Source organism: Peromyscus leucopus, chromosome 8a, assembly GCF_004664715.2.
Source record: "Peromyscus leucopus breed LL Stock chromosome 8a, UCI_PerLeu_2.1, whole genome shotgun sequence".
Classification (NCBI taxonomy): Eukaryota; Metazoa; Chordata; class Mammalia; order Rodentia; family Cricetidae; genus Peromyscus; species Peromyscus leucopus.
In genome coordinates, this window is record NC_051085.1 from 30,007,516 (window position 1) to 30,023,975 (window position 16,460).

A 16,460-nucleotide genomic window follows, 5' to 3' on the forward strand; every position below is an offset into this window, starting at 1 on the left:
TAGGCTTTATACATTATTTTACAACATACAGAAGTCAACTAGAAATATCTGGGTTTTCAGTACACATAAAAATCATTGCTGTTTAGCCGAGAATCTGATGTTTATTCTTTATATACACATTATTAGAAATTGTCGGAGTCACCAGGTATGGTGGCACACACCTTTAATCCCAGCACTCAGGAGACAGAGGCCTGCATTGCTAGTTCCAAGGCAGCCAAGTCTATGTAGCAAGACTATGTCACACACACACCAGAAAAAAAATTAAGTAAAAGAAGGAAGTGTCAAAATCATCTCTTTGCAGTTATTTTCCTCTTCTAATGATGTTGAGGAAAATATGCTGAGATTGTTGAATGCATTCGGGAGATCAGAGTACTGATCACTTGCTTCAGATCCCACATAGATACTGTTGGTAGGTTCTGTGGTCAAGCCCTCACCATCATGGTTTATCATATGCTTGGAATGCAAAGCTTTGATTTCTCCCTCCTTTTACATCTGCCACTCAAAGTGTAAGAAGATTATGCTTCTTTTCATGCTGAAAGAGCTATAAAATGATTACTTCCAAGTCTCACTTTAGTTCAGTAGGACATTTTCTTTTTGGGGGGCTGGGGGCAGGTTTTGAGACAGTTTCTCTGTGCCCTGGCTGTCCTGGATCTCACTCTGTAGACCAGGCTGGCCTCGAACTCACAGAGAGCAACCTGCCTCTGCCTTCTGAGTGCTGGGGATAAAGGCTTGTGTCACCACTGCCCCATCAGTATTTTCTTACTATAAATAATTACGTTAAATGAGAAATACCACAAATTCTTTTATTCACATTGTTCTTAGAATTTCTTACTAAAGTCTATGTATTTTCTTAGTTTATTTTTCCTTTTTCCTCTTCACTTTCACTAATAGCTGACTTAAACTTTCATGGTGTTGGAAGCTTTGCTGACTTCTGTAGCCTCCATTACTGTGTAGGCAAGTAAGATTTTAAGAGAAAGAGTTCTGTACTAAATCTGGCATGCTACCACTCTGAAAAGACTTTGCATGCAAGTGCACATCCTAACAGAAGCATGAGGTTGCTGTATTGAGATTAGTCTTGCATTTCTAAAATTAGCCTCTACTTTTCCAAGTCTTGTCCTTTTAAAAGTTAGTAAATTCTGTATTAGCCAAAGAAACTCCTCGCCTTCTAAGTCCAGGTATTCTGTTGCTGCTTAGAAGCTGAGCTTTGTGTTTATCTGTGTTTTTTTTTGTTGTTGTTGTTGTTGTTGTTTTAAAGATTTATTTATTTATTATGTATATAGTGTTCTGCTGTACACCAGAAGAGGGCACCAGATCTCATTAAAGATGATTGTGAGCCACCATGTGGTTGCTAGGAATTGAACTCAGGACCTCTGGAAGAGCAGTCAGTGCTCTTAACTACTGAGCCATATCTCCAGTTTCCTATCTGTTTTTTGATAATGCCCTTTATCACAATAATTTTAAGAACTATTTTAGAACATCTAAAAGATACCAAGAATATTGTCCCTTTTGCACTTTCGCTAATGCTGTCAGAAAGAAAAAGAAAGATTACCATGACTTTCGTCTATTTCTTTAAAAAAATTTTAGTCACATTTTAATTTGTGTGTGTGTGCGTGTGTGCATTTGTGCGTGTTCGTGCACATGTGCGCACAAGCCTCTGAGAACATGTAGAGGTCAGAGGACAACATGAGTGGGTTGGTTCTGTCCACCATGTGGGTCCTAAGGATCAAGACGTGGTCACAGGTGCCTCTACCTGCTGAGCCATTTGTTTGTTTCCTTTTGTTTTTAAGGATGATTGAACCTGGAGTGAAAAAAATTCTCTCTGTGAAAGATAAAATTAGGGGAAGATATTTGAGGCCTAGACATTCTACAGAAATGATTTGGTGAAGGCAGTCTAGTCCTGAATTTGAGACTCTGCACGGAGAGAGTTGAGAATGCATGTTAACAGACATTTGCTTTATTGTGTATTGGGGAGCTGTTCCGTGAGTGCTCTAGAAGGAAGAGAAGCCTGACTGGTGATACCCTCTCCTATTTGCTCTCCACACCTGAATGTGCATACATACTCACCTCATGTATTGTTTACCAGCTTTCAAGCTTGACTTTGATCATTAATTTTTCTCTGAAATACATTCTAGAATTCTAACATGCTTTATTAAAAATCATTATGCATTTAACTTTCAAAATATGCCTGAATTTTTTATTAAGCTATTTCTTACTATTCAGTACAATTCCTTATTTAACCTCTAGTTTATTTACCTAGGTTGGATTGTCTCAAGATGCCCAGGATCAAATGAGAAAGATGCTTTGCCAGAAAGAGTCTAACTATATTCGTCTTAAAAGGGCTAAAATGGACAAGTCTATGTTTGTGAAGATAAAGACACTAGGAATAGGAGCGTTTGGTGAAGTCTGTCTAGCAAGAAAAGTTGATACTAAAGCTTTGTATGCAACAAAAACTCTGCGAAAGAAAGATGTTCTACTTCGAAATCAAGTTGCTCATGTTAAAGCCGAGAGAGATATTCTGGCTGAAGCTGACAATGAATGGGTGGTTCGCTTGTATTACTCATTCCAGGATAAGGACAATTTGTACTTTGTGATGGACTACATTCCTGGGGGTGATATGATGAGCCTATTAATTAGAATGGGCATCTTTCCAGAAAATCTGGCACGATTCTACATAGCAGAACTTACCTGTGCAGTTGAAAGTGTTCATAAAATGGGTTTTATTCATAGAGACATTAAACCTGATAACATTTTGATTGACCGAGATGGCCATATTAAATTGACTGACTTTGGTCTGTGCACTGGCTTCCGATGGACACATGATTCCAAGTACTACCAGAGTGGTAAGTGAGCGTGTAAATTCCATTTTAACTCACCGTAATACAATTGATTTATTTAGTACAACTTAAGATGGCTTCAATCCTGGATGAGACCAGTAGACATGGGTTGGTTTCTAATCTCTCATTAAATTTAGGTAAATCCCTTACACTTACATCTATAAAGTTAAAGAATATATAAAGTTTATTTTTTTAAATATTATTAAAATTTTTAAATTCACTATTACAAAATTTTGTCACTTTTGAAAGGTGTCAGTTTTTAAAGTAAAGCCTCTGTGTCCACCAAAATAACCAGTAGTTGTTAGATGCTCTTAGTAGTTTTTTCCCTTCTTTCTTCCAGAGACATCCATTATTTAGAACTTTGTAGTCCGTCCTTCACTTTTCTCCACTGTGCTGCTGCTGTTGTTTCCCAAGCCTCCCGCCTGCTAGGCACATAGTCTACCACTGACCTATAGCCTCACCATTTTGTACTTTTTATTCAGAAACAAGATCTCATTAGGTTGCCCAGACTTCAGTTGAACTTATACTTGGTAGCTCAGGAAAGCCTTCAACTTGGAATTCTTCAACCTTCATCAGCTTCTTATGTAACTGGGATTATCGGCTCACACCACTAGGCCTGAACACTATATTCTGTAGATACATTCTATACATTATATATTATATTCATCAACAATATATTACTTCATTTTTCCTATTATTGAAACTAATTTTAATCATTCTATATGTATTTTTGTGTCTCTTTTTTCTTTTTGTTTTCTTCTTTTGTTTTTGAGAGTTCTCCATTTTACTGAATATATTTGTTTCCACTGCTATTTAGAGTTCTATATATGACTGTCACACAATCTATTTAACCCTAAACATATGCACATGATTCTGTTTAATCATGTGACGCTGTGAGGCCGAATGAAGACATGAGACTTAGGTGAAGTAACTTGTCCAAGGTCAGACAGAAATTAAGTGTAAGGGCTAGGCTTTGAACCCAGATTTGTCTGATTACAGGGCCCATGTTATTTCTACCACACTGCCTCACCAAGAACCCTTCAAGCGCTAATGGAAGTGTAAGTTGATCTAATGTTTGTTGAATACTTACTATCTCCTAGGTGCTTTACATATATTCTAATTTAGTGCTTATAGCATCTTCTAAGGTAAGTGTTAGCCTTTGGGGTATATGAACACAAACAGATGGATTTCTTTCTTTTTTATTTATTTAATTTTGAGGCAGGGTTTCACTATATAGCACAGGCCAGTCTCCCCCAACCCCAACCCCAAGAAGGGGGTTTCTCTGTGTAACAGCTCTGGCTTGCTTTGTAGACCAAACTGGCCTTGAATCCACAGACATCTGCCTGGCACACAGGCCAGTCTTGAACTCCAAACTCACAGTTCTCCTGCCTCAGCTTCCCAGGTTCAGGGATTATAGGCATGTTCCTCCATAGCAGCACACTGAGTGGCTGGAATTAAGGGTCTCCCACATTTAACTTTATTACTTTTGACTCTCCTAAAAAGTATAATTCCTGTTCAGACTTGATTGAAAAATGTTCTCTGAAAATTGGGAACTATATTTTAATGAAATTTCCCAGGTGATTTTTACAATTAGGTTAATTGCAGTACTGTAAGTAGTTTTCAATACCCTATAAATGTTCATGACTTCACGTCTCTCTAGAAATGGCCTCTCTGTTTCCACATGGATTTCAAATAGCTGTTGAAACTTAGCAGAGAAAGCCACAGCTGTCAGCTCTGGAACACTGGCACTGGCACCTGCCCAGGTGGCTGCGTCCCTCTGCAGCTGCATCCTTAGCCTGCTCAGCCAGGCTTCTGCAGTCACCTGGCTGGCTCCCTTCCTGTTGTCCTGCAGTCTGCTCTCCAGAGCTCAGCTCAGCGCTTCTCCTGCTGCAGCCCCCACAGGCTGTTTGAGCTGCTTTCTCTAATCTCATCAGGTCGTTTTGTTCTCTTGCTTCACACTCCCATATCTTTTCACTGTAACGGTGTGTTGCCCTTGCATCTCTCCCTAGCGACTCTACTGGCCTGCCGTCTGTTGCTGTTTCTTTGTGGAGAAAGCCTTGTCCTGACTCTCATAGGACTGAGTTCTTGCCATTTCCATTTTAGCAATGTTACTTTCTCAGTCATTCTCCCTTGCATCTCACTTGTGTCCTCTCCTCTGTTGTCTTTACTATAAAGACTGTCCTATATATAGTCAGCGTGTCTTCTTTTCTGTGTTCTCTAGACTGGTCTTGAATACCTGGGTTCAAGTAATCTTCTGCCTTCTGTGTAGCTGGGACTGCAGATCCATGCCATACCTTTTATGTGTGTGAGTGTGGTGCTGGGGACTGGCACCCAGAGCCTCTTCCATGCTTAACATGTGCTCTCCATGAGACTACCACCAAGTACACCCTCAGTACCATCATCATCATGTGTATGTGGGCAGATGTGTGCGTAGAGTTCATGTGGTTATATGCACATGTAGGGGCATGGGTCAATGTATCTTCCTTAATTATTATCTTTTAGTTTTTACATTTATGTTTATATATTATATGTGTCTGTGGGCACAGTGTGTACATGCCATGATGTTTAAAGATCAAAGGACAACTTGTGGGACTTGGTTCTATCCTTCTACCATGTAGGTTCCAGTGATCCAGACCAGGTCATCAGGCTTAGTGGCAAGCTCCTTTACCAGCTGAGGCATCTCAACAGCCCCTCCATTTTTATTTTTATTTATTTATTTTTTAATAATCCTATTTTTGAGACAAAGTTTCTTACTGTACTTGGAGCTCATGGATTTGGATAGGCTGGCTGGTCAGTCATTAGTTCCAGGGACCCACCTGTCTCTGCCTTCCCAGGGGTAGGGTTATAGCACCTAGCTTTTACAGGGGTGTTAGGGATCCAAAGTCAGGTCCTTAAGCTTGTACAGCTGTCACTTTACCAACTGAGCCCGCCCCCTTTAATTTTTTTAATTCTTGGTTTAAAAACAACAAAAAACGCCCAAACCAGCCCCTTACTTTGTGTATGTGGAAGTTGGAGATCTTGCTGGAGTTGCTTCTCCCCTTCACATAGTTCTTGGGGGTTAAACTCAGGTCATGAGGACTGGCTGTCTTGCTGGTCCTCTTCTGGTTTTGAGACAAGCTCTGTTTTCCTGGAACTCACTATGTAGACCAGGCTGGCCTTGAACTCACAGAGGCCTCCCAAGTGCTAGGATTAAAGTCTTGCTACCTAGCAAGTTTAAGGCCAGTCTGGGTTACAATGAGACACTGTCTCAAAAAGACAAAAAGAAAAAAGAAAGAAAGAAACAGAGCTAGAGACAAGGGTGCTTACTCCTCTTGCCGAGGACCTGAGTTCAGTTTCCAGAACCCATGCGAGTTGGATCACAACTGCCTATATCTCCAGCTCCGAGCAGACCTGACACTGCTGGCATCTGTACTTACCATGTGCACATGCCCACCTGTATACACATAATGAATAAATTTTAAAAAGAAAAATAATTAAAAGGGGCCAGCAAAGCTGTGGTGGGATTACAGGTATATTCTACCAATCCAGATTATTGCAGTTCTGGCCATGGAACCCAGGGCTAGGCAAGCACCCTGACAGCTGAGATCCACCCTCAAGCCTTATCATCACTGTGTTTCTTATATGTATATATGTTTGTTGTGCTTCTCCCCTGCCAGAGTGTGAGCTGCGTGAAGAATCTTTCTTATTTATTGTCTTTTGTTAATGAATGAAATTGATCAGATGCATTTAAAAATACCCTCAGAAAAATAACAGAATGGTTTGAATGAGATGATACTTTCTCCTACCTACTCATGACTTACACTGTTATCATTTAATGTTGAGTAAATTATTGAGTCTTCAATGTTTCTTAGTTCACATCTTCTCCTGTGGATATCTCAGCAAACAGGCCCTCATCAGTAATAGTAATGCTGCCATTGACTTGGCATCTTTTGTGCATTAATTTATTACAGGGAAAGTTTTCTCTTTTTTTTTTTGAGACAGGGTTTCTTTCTGTAGTTTTGGAGACTGTCCTGGAGCTTGCTCTGTAGACCAGGCTGGCCTCAAACTCACAGAGATCCACCTGGCTCTGCCTCCTGAGTGCTGGGACTAAAGGTGTGCACCAACCACCACCCAGCCAGGGAAAGTATTAGCTCTTAATCATGATATCAGAGGTTAAACAGATTGAGGTTTACTTTTGTCCTTGTTGCTTTCATTTAATTTTTTCCTTTTTATTGTACAGGGGATCATCCACGGCAAGATAGCATGGATTTCAGTAATGAATGGGGAGATCCCTCCAACTGTCGGTGTGGAGACAGACTAAAGCCACTAGAACGGAGAGCTGCACGCCAGCACCAGCGGTGTCTAGCACATTCTTTGGTTGGGACTCCCAATTATATTGCACCTGAAGTACTACTACGAACAGGCAAAGCATTTATTTGTCTCCTAAATAATTTCAGTAGTCTTTGAGATCAGCCAAACTTACGTTAGCATATTATACTTTCTTTCATTTCAGGTTTAAGACAAAAGGGTTGATTTTATACTATAAATTGTTGACTTAATGCTAATGTTATTTGTATTCTGAGCATTTTTAAAAGTGTTCTTGTGAATAACTATATAATTTTGGTACCCTTAGGATATACACAGTTGTGTGATTGGTGGAGTGTTGGTGTTATTCTTTTTGAAATGTTGGTGGGACAGCCTCCTTTCTTGGCACAAACACCATTAGAAACACAAATGAAGGTAAGCTATAGGACCTGCATAAAAAAATCATCAGCTCTTACACCATAGATCTTTATATGTGCTGTCATACTCATATATCTTGTCCAAAACACTTGAGGAAGAAATATTTCACATTCTGTCAGATTTTGTTTTGAGACAGGGTCTTGGTATGTAGCCCTGAGTTGGCTTAGAATTCGCCATGTAGACCAACTGGCCTCAGATATCTGCCTCTGCATATACACACTGAGATTTCATAGGAATAGATCACAGGTTTAAACATGAAATTCATTTATATGTCAAACAGTCTGAAGGTAATTTTATATAATAGTTTAGTGTACCTTTATTTCTTTATGGTTTTGGGGGTTTTTTTTGTTTGTTTGTTTTTTTGTTTGGTTTTGTTTTTTTTTCCAAGACAGGGTTTCCCTGTGTAGCTTTGGAGCTTGTCTTGGAATTCACTCTGTAGACCAAGCTGGCCTCGAACTCACAAGAGATCCACCTGGCTCTGCCTCCCTAGTGCTGGGATTAAAGGTGTGCACCACCGCCGCCTGGTCTGTTTTGGGTTTTTTTTTTTTTCCCCGTGGTAGGATTTAAGCCCAGGACCTCTGATAGGCTAGACTAGTGCTCTTCCCCTGAGTTGTATCCCCAGCTCCTTGTGAATGCATTTTGAGTGTAATCAACACAGGTCAGGGGTAGAGCTTTCTACTTATAACATCATATCAACATTAAGAACTTTTGTGGTTTTATTTTATTTTATTAAATAATTTATTTAACTTTATCTTATTGCATTGATATAAAGGTATTAGATTCCTGTAGTTACAGTTGTGAGCCATGTGGTTGCTGGGCATTGGACCCAGGTCTTATGGAAGAACAGCCGGTACTCTTAACCACTGAGCCATCTCTCCAGCCCTCAAAATGTTGTGTTTTAAAGTATTTCAGATTTTGAATTTTTTGAATTAGGAATGGTCAACCTATTTAAACTTAGCATGGTGGTACATACCTTTAATCTCAACACTTGGGAAGCAGAGGTAGATCTCTGTGTGTTCCAGGTCAGCTTGGTTTATATAGTGCCTTAGTTAGGGTTTCTGTTGCTGTGAAGAGACACCATGACCACAGCAACTCTTGTAAAAAGGAAGATGTTTAATTGGGGACTAGCTTACAGTTTAGAGGTTTAGTCCATTATCTTCATGGTGGGAAACATGGCAGAGTGCATGCAGACCTGGGGCTGGAGAGGGGCTGAGAGTCCTACATCTTGATCCAAAGGCAGCAGGAAGAGACTGAGACACTAGACCTGGCTTGAGCTTCTGAGACCTCAAAGCCCACTCCCAGTGACATACTTTCTTCAACAGTGCCACACCTACTCTAACAAGACCACACCTCCCAATAGTGCCAGTCCCTATGAGTCTATGGGACCATTTTCATTCAAAGAATCACACACAGCAAGTTTCAGGATAGCCAACGCTACTTAAAGAGACCTTTTCTCAAAGATAAAACAAACATCCAGGTGTTAGTGGCACCCTTCTTTAATCCCAGCACTGGGAGTCAGAGGCAGGAGGATCTGTGTGAGTTCAAGGTCAGCCTGGTCTACAGAGTGAGTTCTAGGACAGCCAGTGCTATATACAGAAACCCTGTCTCGAAAAACAAAGACAACAATACTCAAACAAAACAAAACAAACAACCTTACTGTGAGTCTTCTCAACAGGTGAGGATAGGAGAAAGTGTATTTTCTAGCAGTGAATTTATTATAAAAGGTAAAATACTATGAAAATTATTTAGAAAAACAAGTAGTCCAGTAAGATATTTGATATAAAACTTGGGGCAATTGTTGATTTTCATCTCTCCCTTCCTAACTTTTAAAAACTCTTCTCTAAAGGTTATCAACTGGCAAACTTCTCTTCACATTCCCCCTCAAGCTAAGCTGAGTCCTGAAGCCTCTGACCTCATCATCAAACTCTGCCGAGGACCAGAAGATCGCCTAGGCAAGAATGGTGCTGACGAAATAAAGGCTCACCCATTCTTTAAAACCATTGATTTCTCCAGTGATCTGAGACAGCAGTCTGCTTCATATATCCCCAAAATCACACACCCAACAGATACGTCCAATTTTGACCCTGTTGATCCTGATAAGTTGTGGAGTGATGATAATGAGGAAGAAAATATCAATGACACTCTGAACGGCTGGTATAAAAACGGAAAGCACCCTGAACATGCTTTCTATGAGTTTACCTTTCGGAGGTTTTTTGATGACAATGGCTACCCATACAATTATCCAAAGCCTATTGAATATGAATACATTAATTCACAAGGCTCTGAGCAACAGTCTGATGAAGATGATCAACACGCAGGCTCAGATGTAAAAAACCATGATCTAGTATATGTTTAATAGACTAGGAGATAATTGTAAGAATTTGCAGAAAGACCTGAAATGCAGGGGTTTTTTAGGTTTTGAGAAGATTATGCAAATGTGACAGAGTTTGTGCTCTGTGTACAATATTTTATTTTCCTAAATTAGGGGAAATTGTTTTAAAATGTTAATTTATTCCACCCTTTTAATTCAGTAATTTAGAATAAATTGTTATAAGGAAAGTAAATTATGAGCTGAGTATTATAGTCAGTTCTTGGTACTTTGTTATAAGGAAAATAAATTATGAGCTGAGTATTATAGTCAGTTCTTGGTACTTAAAGTACTTAAAAAATACTGCTCTGTCTAAAAAGAGAAACCTGGTATCTATTTGTATATATGCTAAATAATTTAAAATTCAAGAGTTTTTGAAAAGTTTTATCTTGCTTTAACCAAATATGAAACATATCCATATTTCCCCTGTAACTTTGGTTTTAGTTCACAATAAGCTAAATAAAGTAAGCTATCATTTCAGAAGGTGTACCTAGGCTAATGCTAATCTGGAAATCATATCCTGGAATCACGAATACAGAGCAGAAAAAAATGAGTTCACTAGAAATAATGCAGTTTACCCCTTCCCTCCACAAAAATCTTTAACCTAGCATTTCCTCTCAATTACTGACTTTAAAAGAAGTCAGGGCACTACTAGTTTGTTTCCATATTGGTATTAATGCTGCTTCCAGTTTTAAAAGGGAACAAAGTTGCCATAAATCAAATTTTCAAATACTGAAAACTAAGATCTGTAATATTTTTATCTTAAAATTAGAAGAAAAATTTCCATCTCCTAATCAAAGAAATTAGTTTCAGTTTGTAAAATGTTGATTAGAATTTATTTGTATGGACTCACTAAGAAAGTACTTTCCTAGGGGCTGGGGATATAACTTAGTGGTAGAGCACTTGCCTAACATACACAAAGCCCTGGGTTCAATCCCCAGCACCGCTGTCCCCCAAAGGTACCTTGGCTGTACAGCGACTAATCTTGATTGTGTCGTCAATGCTGTAGATTTCCTCTTTCAGAATAGTGCTACAATGCAAGTCACTGGCACAGGAAAATGTTTCTATTGGCACTATTATACCTAAGAGTAGATTAATTGGTTAAAAAAGAATTATTAACTCCTAATTGGGATGACCATTCCTAATTAGAAGAAGATATATAGTGGTTTAGAAATTGAAGGTTTCCTAACTTATTTAAGATTAATGTGCCTATTTATATAATGTTTAGGTTCTAAGGAAGAATTGTGGCTTCATAACAAAATGCATAGTAACATCTTTTAGAAAGAAGAATTGGGCTGTATTCTGACCCTAGTAAAGTTTGTATGTTATTTCCTTTTATCTTAAGTTTACTGACATGAATTGCTTTATCAGACTCATTGTTTGTGGATAGGAATGAAATTTACCTATCTAGCTTTCTTGTAAAAGACAATTTGTTTGAAACCATGTGTATAATAAAATTAAAGTCAGTTATTTGGTTGAATTGAGGAAAGAAAAAATTATTAGGTTATTAGCTTACATTTTCATGTCCAGTTTAGAACCTGTTGCAGTGTAAGGGTGGACCTTTGGGGTTTCTGGTTCTTTTGAAATGGAAGCTTTGTGAACTTTAGCCCTAGTGAAAAAGTGCATGTCAACACATACACAGAAAGTGTTGCATGCACTTCCAGGGGTCCCTGAATATGATTTAAAAAAAAAAAAATCCTTAGACAACAGATTAAAGACCTACATCCTGTAAGTAAATTGCTACATTAAACTGAAAACTCTTAATTTATTGCACAGTCCTAGATGAGCACATTTTGTAAAAACAATGATGATCTGTCATTGGAAAGGTTTCTAGAGCACGATGTGATGACCCTGTGAATGCTGGCACAACACTGACATGTTCTAAACACTGTTTTTGAGGGCACTAAAATGTCTAGTGTTATTGTAAGAGAATGTGCTATCATGAAACAGCCTTTAAATCATGGGCATTGGAATAATCTGTAAACTCCTATGCAAAACATACTTATTCAAGAATTTTTTACTTGGTCCCCACATTTGAGCTTTCTCACTCAGATTTACATTTTCATTTAGTGGTTTTACTCATGGATTATGGTGCAATACAGTAGAAAATCAACTTCATCATGTTCACACTGCAGGAAAACAAAGGTGCTGTCTTTCCCTTTCCATGACCATGTCTCCTCAGAATATAAAGACCACAAATTCTGTGTTCTTCTGAACGCCTCTGACAGTATAAGTGTCTAATATTTGCTGGAGGCAGTATACAAGCATTGGTATCTGTGATTTTAGTATTTTATCCACAATTTTAATATTTTGGATACTCATATTGGCTATTTTATTCCCTGACTACATCCAGTTTTTCCAGCCTGAAGCTGGTGCTTTCTGAGCAGCAATGAGAACAGTATAAAACCTGGACACTCAACTGCAGCAAGGTGAAGACACTGTTCTCCATGCTGTCCCAGAAAACTGGCTGTCTGTGTACTTGCCCCTTTAATGCGGATCAATAGTATTTATAAAATGCGTTCTATAATTATGTATTGTACATACTGTTGTGTATTCAGTGACGTCCTGAGGCAGGCCCTGTTGCTGTATCTGACCTACCTTCCTATTTGTAATAGAAACTATAGAATGTATGACTAAGAAGTCACTTTGAGATTGACTTTTTAAAAAAGTTATTTCCTTCTGCTGTTGAGAAGTGCAAAACTGTGAGTGGAAATGTTTATTCTGACTTAATAATACGTTAGAAATTAGAAACACAGTGGGAGGAGTTTTAGATATGCTGCTGCTGTTACCCAAGGTACTTTAGAAATTTTTCTTTAATAAACAAAATATCCCTTTGATATTTAAAGTGAAAGTCTTTTTGTTTTTTAATCTAAAATAAAACGTAATTTGGGTCAACATTGGTATATTTATAAAGTGCCTTAGTTATATTCCTTTGTGGAGGGCACTTCCCAGTTTACTTTTATATTGTATTATGTATATAAGTATTTTGTATTAAAGTGGAATCAATGGCAACACTACCATTTTATAAAATAATGCTTTGCTAGAAAAAAGAATTACAGCTTTGCAATATAACAACGGTTTTGCGTATTTCTGAATGTAATAGAACAAATAATCAGTCTGAATGAATCTATTTGTATTTTCCCAATCATTTCCACTAGTGTAACATTTGCTGGGATAATAAAAAAGAAAAAAAGCAAAATTCAAGTCTTTCAATTATGAGTGGAAGCTAAAGCATGTTCATGTTCATTTACCCTTATGTTTTGTTGTGTGTTGGGGTCGTGGGTGCACACATGGGAAGGCAGAGGACAAGTTTCAGGAGTCAGTTCTCTTGACATGGAGGTGCTGAGATCTAACCTGTGTCTTCAGGCGTGGCAGTCAGAGCCTTTACCCACTACCCGCCAAGCAATCTGGTCAGCCCTGCTTTCTTTCCCTTCTCTTTCCCTTTCCTTTTCTTCTTTAACATTTATGTGTTGTGTGTATGCGCACACCACAGCACCCATGTGGCAGTCAGGGGACTTGTTGGGGTCAGCTCCCTCCTCCAGCCATGTGCTTCCTGAGGACTGCGTTGGTTGTCAGGCTTGGGGCAAGCGCTGTTACCTGCTGAGCTGTTTAACCATCCCAGTTTTTAATTTTTTAGAGATTTTTTTACGTTTATATAATTTTAAATTTTTTTGAAATTGAAATCTATCATTTCTCCTTTTCCTTCCTCTAGCCCTCCAATGTTCAGGGGTGCCCCGAGAGGCCAGAAAAAGGTGTTGAGTCCCCTGGAGATGGAGTTAAAGTGGTTTTTGAGCTGCCTGATACAGGTGCTGGGAACTCCAGTCCTCTGAAAGAGCAGCAAATGCTTTTAACCTCTGACCCAGTTTCCAGCCCTGTAATCCCGTTTAAATTTTCTTTTCCTTTCTTTTTGGTGTTTTGAGACAAATTCTCGTGCAGCTCAGGCTGGTCTGGAACTTACGTAGCTGAGATTGGCTTTGAACTTCGGATCTTCGTGTTTCCATCCAATGATTGCTAGAATTACAGACTTGCCACCTCACCCAGATCCTAAAACTTTTTCCTAATTAAACTCTACCTTTAGTATCATTTAAATACATTTTAAGATTTTTAAATGTGAAAGTATAATTCTTTATCACAGGAAATACTAATCAGATTCTTAGATGTTCTCTCAAATCAGCCGAATGTGATACATTTCACGTGTTACCATTATTGATGTTTTCTTTTGTTCACTAGTTTATACCCCTTCATGAATTAGTATTTGATATGCATGAGGCCAAATTCATCTGATTGGCCCAAATGCAATATTCCTGATTGGTATTAGTACTTTGTGGGCCCATCATACTTCACATTGTGAAGATACTTTCCTATGGTGACACTCTCTTTCTCCTATCTGTCAATATCTGAAAGGGAGAGGGAAGTTGCCAGATTATTTGCGGCATGGATGGTTCCTGCCCCCAGTATCCAGTGTTTTGTCATTCTTTCTGATTCCCAGATATCCTGAACATGTTCGTGGATTCACATTCTGGGTGTAACTCTAGATTGTTTCTACTGGGGAGGGTCTGGTTTGCTCAGCAGGAATAAAAAGGTCCTCCGTGCTAGGTTTTGAGTGAAGCTGGGGGTTCAAGAGAACACTGACAGACTCCTGGGGATACAGGAGTTCATTGGAGTTAGGCATGGACAGATGGGGAGAAGCATGGCATGGAAGTCCAGGGAGAGTTTAGGCCTCCATACCATGGACAGACAGCATGATGTCTCCAAAGAAAATGGAGCCTCCTATATGTTTTGGGGGTCAGAGAAGTTCACAACAAAAGCCTGAAGCCAGGCTCTGATTCTCGGGTAGGAGTCAGGGAAGAAGCTGTGGGTACTGATGTAACAGTCCTTGAATGTAGACTCAAAAAAAAAAAAAAAAAAAAAAAAAGCAAGTCTGCTAGTCTGCTAGCCCTAGGTTCATTGAGTGTCAGGAGGGTGCCTGCCAGTATCTGTGAGAGGAGGTCTGAGCTGGATTCTAAGACTGCCTGCTTACACTCACGAGTGACTGACTCTGTCTTAGGCCAATAATGACAGAGGCTCTTTTTGTTCCCAGCATTTGGCTTTTATGGATAGCCTCTGCTATCACACTACAAGCTCTGTTTTTACATACTTGTGACATGTGGCCACCACTAGGATGTGAGCAGATTTTACACACTAAGTTTAAAATTCACTGCTCTCTACTTGCTGTTCCCTTCTACCCACAGAATGAAGCATGGACAAAATGGTGAGTTTATTTTGACCGTAAAAACCATGAAAGCACCAAGGAGTAGAACGAAATGAACAGAAGCCTGTGAAATAGTGTTGTCTACTGGGAGCTGATTAACTATTATATGAGAGATAACATACACATTCCATTCCAGCCACACTGTAGCTAATAAAGCACATAATGTGTATACTCTAGTTTGCAGAACAATTTAAGAAGAACATTGTGTACTCTGGCTCCCTCCCATGCATTTCATCATAAATTATTTTTATCTCATTTTCTCTAATTCATTATCTTCATCCTCATTGTTACTAAGATGACTTGAGGCCCTTGTCTTAGTGTTCTCTTGCTGTGAAGGGACACCATGACAAGACAACTATTAGAAAAAAAGCATTTGATTGGGTCTTGCTTATAGTTTCAGAGGGTTTTCAGTTTCAGTCCATGTCTATCACAGAAGGAAGTGTGGTGGCAGGCAAGCAGGCATGGTGCTGGGTCAGTAGCCAAGAGCTTACATCCTGATCCACAGGCAGAAGGCAAGACTGAGCCTGGCATGGGCTTTTGAAACCCCAAAGTCCACCTCCTGTGACATACCTCCTCCAACACAGCCACACCTTCTAGTCCTTCCCAAACAGCCCACCAACTGGAAGAAAACATTCAAATATATGAGACTATGGGGGCCATTCTCATTCAAACCACCACAACCCTTAACAGCCTTTATTTTGTTTTTCTTTTTGAAAGATAGCAGCGCATGATGTGGTTGGTGCAGGCTTGTTGAAAACTTGTAATACTGCTGCCTCAGCCTCCTGAATGCTGAGATTAGGCACATTCCACCAGCTCCACAGCCAGCTCCTGAGTCACTAACAACCACCTCAAGGGAGTCTGACTTCACTCTAGCCCTTCAAGTTTATAACCCACATGGCCTTCGTAAGAGATTACTCCAGATCTTTGTCTCTGGTATCGCCACATCAGCTCCTAATAGATCTGTCTGTTACGCATGATAGTTATAAAGTCCATGGGGGAAAACCTATTTGAAGATGCTGGGGCAGAACCAAGACCAGCAGATTCTGCAGGCCAGCTGCCACTTAGAGGAAATGAATGGCACACGATGAGTGCCCATTCAGATGACATCTTCACCTGTAAAAGTTTTTTTTTTTTTTTTTTTCAGACAGTCATTCTATTTGGCCTATGTTTGCCTAAACTTAATTCTCCTGCCTCAGCTGCAGAAGTGCTAGGAGTACAAGCATGCACCCCCACATCTGACTTCTGGCTGAATCTTGAAGCACATACATGTACAGGGAGAACCCAA

General features: G+C 39.3%; 1 protein-coding gene across 3 annotated transcripts in view; it reads left to right on the plus strand.

The window, feature by feature from the left end:
* Lats1 (large tumor suppressor kinase 1) overlaps positions 1–13,137 on the plus strand; it is a 34,524-nt gene extending 21,387 nt beyond the window's left edge. The window contains exons 5-8 of one of the 3 annotated variants that reach the window (XM_028860975.2): positions 2,258–2,840; positions 7,054–7,236; positions 7,447–7,553; positions 9,403–13,137. In XM_028860975.2, the coding sequence (XP_028716808.1) occupies positions 2,258–2,840; positions 7,054–7,236; positions 7,447–7,553; positions 9,403–9,912 (1,383 nt within the window). In that variant the 3' untranslated portion in view covers positions 9,913–13,137. Of the gene's footprint in view, positions 1–891; positions 1,248–2,257; positions 2,841–3,833; positions 3,893–7,053; positions 7,237–7,446; positions 7,554–9,402 lie in introns of those variants that run through there. The other 2 variants (XM_028860983.2, XM_037200464.1) reach the window with 2 other exon arrangements.
* Positions 13,138–16,460: the final 3,323 nt, after the last annotated feature.